General features: G+C 36.0%; 1 protein-coding gene across 2 annotated transcripts in view; it reads right to left on the bottom strand.

Annotated features, from left to right (window-relative positions):
• Positions 1-5,232: 5,232 nt before the first annotated feature.
• The window catches only part of PSMD14 (proteasome 26S subunit, non-ATPase 14), a 61,536-nt gene continuing 60,018 nt past the window's right edge, over positions 5,233-6,750 (bottom strand). For both annotated transcript variants that reach the window (XM_034426185.3, XM_034426195.3), the window contains exon 13: positions 5,233-6,731. In XM_034426185.3, coding sequence (XP_034282076.1) covers positions 6,633-6,731 — 99 coding nt within the window. In that variant the 3' untranslated portion in view covers positions 5,233-6,632. The remainder of the gene's footprint in view (positions 6,732-6,750) is intronic.

The raw sequence follows: 6,750 nt of genomic DNA, 5'->3' as shown, positions 1-6,750 counted from the left end.
CAGCATCCAGTCAGAACTCGATTTTTTCCCCTCTTCTCTTTCCCCCCGTGGCCCTCTCCCTTCTTTCCTTTAGGCTTATGTTCCTTCGGTGTTTTGAATACTTTTCCCCTCACGCCCAGCTCTCTTCTGTGATAATAAGCTTGTCACAAGTAATTACCTGGATTTTTTTGTAGGAATAAATTAACGTCTTGCTAGAATGAGAGGGGGAAAAATGCTTCGGGATTGGTTTGTGTGGGGGGGAAGGGGGGCTTGGGGAGTTCACACACGCACCTTTAAAACAGTAATAAAGGTTTGAGAAAAACCGAGCTTGGATAAAACACGGAGGTGGCCCATTGGATTCGATTAAAAACACACACAAACACACTCACAACCCTCGGTCTGGAAGTCCAGAGGCCACCAGGCTGCGTGTTCCCTCAGCCATTGTTCATCAAAAAAAAACCTTTCTCGGGTAAGTTTGCCTTGAGAGGAATTTCCCACTTTAAAAATCGCTCGAAACTTGCCCGAATTGTCTCCGGGGTTTTTTAACCACATTATATATATATTTTAAAAAGCATAGGAAAGGTATATAATAGCAGACGTAACAGTAACGATAATCATAACCGCAACCAAGAGAAAATGAGAGCGGCTAGGAGGAGCGAATCGGACTCTCCGAGTACGTAGGAGCCCTTGGCCGTTGCGCTTCTTCCTCCTCCTCCTCCTCCTCCTCTTTTACTTTTCGCTGTGGAGACCAGGATGGTCCCTGATTGGCTGTCCGTTCCACTAATCACAGGTTGGCAATTTGGGGCAAGCTGGGGGCCGTATTATAAGTGGTCAGTTTTTCTTTACCATTTAAAAAAACAAACAAAACTGTTTTAGATTACAGCTAAAATTGAGAATACCAGGCTTCCCCCCCCCGAAATTAATTCCACCCATCTCTTCCCATATGACGGTGACTGTTTTTCCAACAAAGAGCTGGAGGAAGATTGGAAACCTAGCATTTGGCACTGCAAATTTTAGTTGAATCACAGGTTATTTATTGTACTGCCTACTTGAATTTCAAAATTTGCTTGAGGTTTCACAATTCCCCCCCCTCTCTCTTTTTTTTTTTTTTTTTTTTTGCCATTCTGACACACAATGTTTGATGCAGATTAAACATTGGGAGGAGAGTCATTAGAATAAGTGGGTGGGTTTATTATATAAACCCCGGAATTCAAGCTCTGCTTTTAAAAAGCTGGAATTCATATTCATATTTCTTAGCTGAACTTATTCTATATGAAAGTTAATTCCACATTTCCAGAATTAATCTCTTCCAATGTCACAATACAGATAGGAATAACATTTTAAAAGGGGGAATGAGAGTTCTTAGGAAAATGACAAAATATACTTCCCTAATGTGTTATTGAAAAATGTTTCAGTTCAACAAAAGATATCCAGTCAATTAAGCAAAGTTTAGTCTCTTGTCTTACTCCCATAATGAATGAGACTTTGTGGGTTTTTCTTTTTTCTTTTAACCATACTGTTACAAGCAAAACTTCAGAGTCTACCACATGCAATCAGTGGACAGAAATCTGGCAGTGTGTATGCCTTACTCCTATATAAATCAGTACAGAATTCTAGCCCCAAAGTGGTAACACACTTCAGTCTCCTGTTTCCCAAGACATTCTGTTGTAGCCCATAAAGTTGCCATATTGCAACAACAACAAGAAGTTTCAAAGGGAAACTCTCAAACAAAGCTGCTAAGTTGGAGTTAATTAATACATTCCCTGAGGAACAGTTCTTGTTGGTCTGTTTCAGCAAAAGCTTATGCCACAATCTAGTCATTAGTGTTTTAAGGTGGTGTAAGTTGTGAGCAATGCAATCTTGTGGTACTAATGTCAGGCATAAGAACTACCTTGTTGCAGGAAGTACTTTTGTCACACTTCCACTGTTTTGAGTGAGCAACAATTTACTTGAGCTGTAACAAATTGTGTTGTTGCTTGAATATAGCAGTACATTAAACAAATACACTGGGAATAATGGAAAAATCAAGGCCTGCGTAATTCAAAATAGCTTGTGAGCCTTGTGAGCTTTGAAGAAACCTGACATGATTAAACTTCTAAGTACCTTTCATTTGATGTCCTACTAATGGTCACAACAAGTTTATGGTAGGTTTTATGTAGAGGATGGAAGATGAGCTACAGTAAGGAGACCGAGATCTGTAGATTGAATACATGCTAAAAATAATATCCCTATCAATTAAAAATGGTGAGAACTTGTGATTTTTAACATAGGAAGCCATTGTTTTGCATGATATAAATACTTCAAATCTACGGCTGAATGATCAACACTAAATTCACATTTTGTTTTCTAGTGCCGTTTGTTTATTCCAGGTTTATTCAGTTGGAATGTTTAAATTCCATATTCTGTTATTAATATATAGTTCCATCTTTTTCTAAGAAACATATATGTATGCATAAATGTGCTTGTGTGCCATACATCTTGAAAGAGCTAATAAAATCCATATTTTTAATGCTTAAAAAATTCATTCTTAAATTTCAGATCAGTTTTCATCACCAATAGGCAATACTCATGTGTATTAATTCTGTAGCAATTAACACTACTAGAGAAAAGATTGCCATATACAAACTCTTATTCTAAAACTGGTTAACAAGGCCCAACATAATGCAGATTTTGACATTAAAAAATGCCTCATCTGACCAAAAGAAAGGTGGAAGATAAATTAAAATATTAACAGAGTGCTGTATCTCTTAGAATTGAATTGGTGCAAGAACTATTAATTGGTGCAAGAACTATTGCAATTTCTAGCTTTTTAAAAAAAAAACTGCATCCAGACCCCCAAAGTTCATTATTACATTTCCATTAATTGACTGAATAGGTTTCAGTTGATAATTAAGGAGTTCTGGTCAACCTAAAGCACGGGTGTCAAACTTGCGGCATCACGTTGCTATCATCGGACATTTTTCCCATTCACGAAGGTGGAGTGGGCATGGCCTGCATGTGATGCATCCGGCCTGTGGGCTGCCAGTTTGACACCCCTCACCTAAAGGCTGGATAAGTTCAGTAGTGAGAGATTACTTAGAGTACTCTCAGCTCTCAGTGCTCTCTCAGCTTGATTGTTTGCTTTCAGATGTGACATTTCCTGCTATGTTAGAGTTATGTTATTAAACTTGCTATACTGCCAACTATACTAAGTTCTTGGTCATTTAAAATTGTCAGAGAAAAATACTTGATGTCTCTGGATTTGTTTGCTTGCAGACCTTCATTTACCCTACTAAATTGCATCATCAGTGTTAGTAAGTGTGCGGTTTAGTTCCTATACTTATATACCAGTGATGGTTAACCTTTTTGGTGCCAAGTGCCCACGCAAATGCACATGCCAGGACCCCCAAAATGCAATGCAAGTGCCCACCGTGCATGCGCCCCCCCCCCCCCGCGTATTTCCAAGCATTTCTAAGAATGGATAAGTTGATCTCACTTTATTTAAGCAGCTTTATATGTCATCAGTTTAACTTTAAAGCAGATATGCGTACACTCACTCTCTCAGACCTTTTTAGATGTCTTGAGCTACATCTCTAATCAGGTTTATTCAGCAAGGCCAGTCAGAAACACCTGGAGTGCACTATGCTGTCACCATGCATTAGGAACAATAACAAAGGTTAAAATAAATGTAACATTGTATAGAACATATTTACAATATATGATGTAACATTAAAATGTTTGTGTCCATTTACACATTATTTATAACTCACCTTTCTGCCCAAAGTGACTTAACGAAGTTTAAATTAACATGCAAGCTGTTTTAATACTAAATCCAACTTAAAACATTGTAAACAGGATGTAACTTGGAAGGAAACATTACTTCTGACTTCTGATGAAGTACATTCATGGCCTGGAATGGCACAGGAGTAGCTCTCCATCACAGATCAGAAGCTGAGGGAATATCTTCACATTTATTCCTGAAGATATTAAGTGCAAAACAAGGCTGAACTATTCCATTTGATTGTCAGATTCTCTTTTGTTTGTTTGACTGGTCAATGTTTTATATTGTATCCAGTAATTAACTAGCTGCAAGTGGTGATTTTTTTAGTGCAAGTGTCACACCATTATTGCATTTTGTCCCAGTTAGCTTCTGCATTTCACCAATTGAAGTTTCAAGGTATTATCAGAGACAGACACACAGAATATTTATTAATAGTCAAGGTGGGATATAACTATTCCATGGGAAATTTATGACCAATCTGATTTGGGGAAAAAATGTAGCTGATAGTTGGCCATAATTTTGGAAATTCACTATGTCAACTATGTATTCAGTGACAGGTAGATCAGGCCTTTTCATGTCAATGGGAGATCTCTGTGGGACACTGTAGGTCAGCATCTTAGACAGAGGAAGGAGCAGAAATATAAAATAGTATCCTAAATGCCTAATCCTGCCACACAGAATAGTATAATGGATGGTATTTTTTAAAAAACGGTCCCAAAAAGATTGAGTAGGCTGCACTCTCCCTGTCCATTTCAGTATGGGTGATCACTTAATGATCAAAGCATTATCAATACCATATACCAGTCAAAAGCCTAATTAAAAATGGTCCAGATTCTCAGCATAATCTAGGTGCATCTGGAGCTGTGAGGTTATCATATTTATGATTACCATTTCCAGTAATGAAATGTCTTGAGACTAGCCTATAATTGCACAGATCTGCTGGATCAAGGGAAGATTTCTAAAAAAGAAAATAATAAAAAATAAGTCTAATAACTGCCTCCTTCAGGCAGGGGGTAACATTTCCTATCCTCAAGGAAGTGTTAATTAGCTAGAAAGCATTGCAGAGTATTGATGTTTCACTCCATGACTATTGGAAATTCTGCTCAGTGCTTACCTAAATTGATATTTCTTTTATAAAATAAAATATTTCAAATTTAAAGTATGCCAAAGAGAAAAACCTCATCTTGGAAATAATATTAAGCTCTTGTATAAGAGCATGTATAGGGAGCACATTAAATAAAGCAATTATATATTAGGGTTTTTTTTAAATGTTATATTTATAAAAATAATAAAGGTGGGATAAAAATCAACAAATAATTGATTTCTGTTGACTTATACAGGGACCATAGCGAATAAAGCAATTACATATTAGGGTTTTTTAAATGTGTATTCATAAAAATAAAGACAGAATAAAAACAAAAAAATAAAAAATAGTAGTGAGAGGGTTAAATATATCAATTATACAAATAAAAAAAATAATTACACTCAGAGTATTTATTAGCAATTGGTATTCCTTTATTCATTTATAAACTTGTACTTCATTTACAAATTAAAAATTGGTTTCCATAACAGTATCTCATAAAGCAGTCAATATTTTTTCCTTTAGTTGTGTAGATATTGGAAAGCCCCCCCCCCCCGCTTTCTTTCAAAAATGTCTATTTTTCAGTTAAAAAGAAAAAAATTCCAAAATAAATTGTAATTTAATGTTTCAGCATGCACTTCAATGGTATTTACAGAGTAGGTTGACAAAGAATATCCATATTTTGATGACCTTGTCTGTAACAGACTTGTTGTAACTTTTCAGATGTTAGTTCCAGGCTTTTATTATCTTCTGTGCTTTGTTCATACACTGTAGAGCCATTTATACTTATTTGAAGAGAGGAAAGTTGGGGATGGGGACAGAAAAGTATACTTTTTGGGAAGTCTACTGAGTTCTGTGTTTGACAAAGCAGATGTGGAAGTTACAGAAATGTCATTAGACAGAAGGTTCAACAAAATTTATGACCAGGTTTTCATTGGCATTTTGGCAAGATTAATAGCATGTGTCTCATCTCCATTGTTTCCTGTCTACAAGTATTGTTCAAATGTATCAAATTGATGTTAACTATCATCACTATCTGCAATTACTATTTGTTAGGTCAGAGCCAGACAGTCTCAAATTATATTTAAAAACCATATGCAACTCTACCCTCCTTGTGGTGAATGGTCCTGATCCATTGTTAAAGGCAACCGAAACAGGTTTAAGCCTACCTGATGTCACATCCCTCTGATTTAAAAGCTTTAATCCAGGGGCTTTTAGAAACAAACACTATAGTTAGTCATGGGAAGTGCTTTGCATTTGTCTACAAGCTTTTCCGTTTCTTTCTTGTATTGCAAGGTCGAGACCAAGCTGGTAAAAATACTGTGGGACTTAACCGTGATTCATATAAAAGGGATCTGAAATCTGAGTAAGTTTTTGAAAAAAATCATGTCCATGGCACAGGTCTTTATAGATCATCAGTTGACCAAAAGGCATTTTTCTCCTTGTTGAATTTTGTACAGTATTGTCAATAATTGATTTTCTCAGTTACAATGTCAGCAAAACACTGAGTTTAATAGACTTTTTAAAAAGCTATATAGCAATAATTAATGTATATATGTGCTGCCAATTATCTTCAAAAATTAAAATGAAAATACACTTTTTAACCCGGTTCTTGAATTTTTTTAGAATCTGCAGAGATCTTGCATTAAAAAAATAGCCAAAGTAATTGCACAACGTAGATGAAAAGGTGTTAGAGTGATGCTCTTAGACTGCAAATGATGCCAGATGTCTCTGACATCCAAATATATCTTAGCCTCAGTGCTTTAAACAATGGATGATTATAGTCATCAAATAACATTTATAAGTAAGACATTATTTAAATACAACAGTATCCAACATTGCTGCTAAACACTGGACAATGTTGCAAGTCATCAGCACATCCACATGTTCTTCTAAATGGCGTTTAGGATCCTAAAATATAATGTTAAAA

This window comes from Pantherophis guttatus, chromosome 1 (genome assembly GCF_059756535.1).
Source record: "Pantherophis guttatus breed Tessera chromosome 1, ASM5975653v1, whole genome shotgun sequence".
Taxonomy (NCBI): Eukaryota; Metazoa; Chordata; class Lepidosauria; order Squamata; family Colubridae; genus Pantherophis; species Pantherophis guttatus.
Note: the sequence above shows the minus strand (reverse complement) of the source record. Positions and strands in the feature narration are given on the sequence as shown.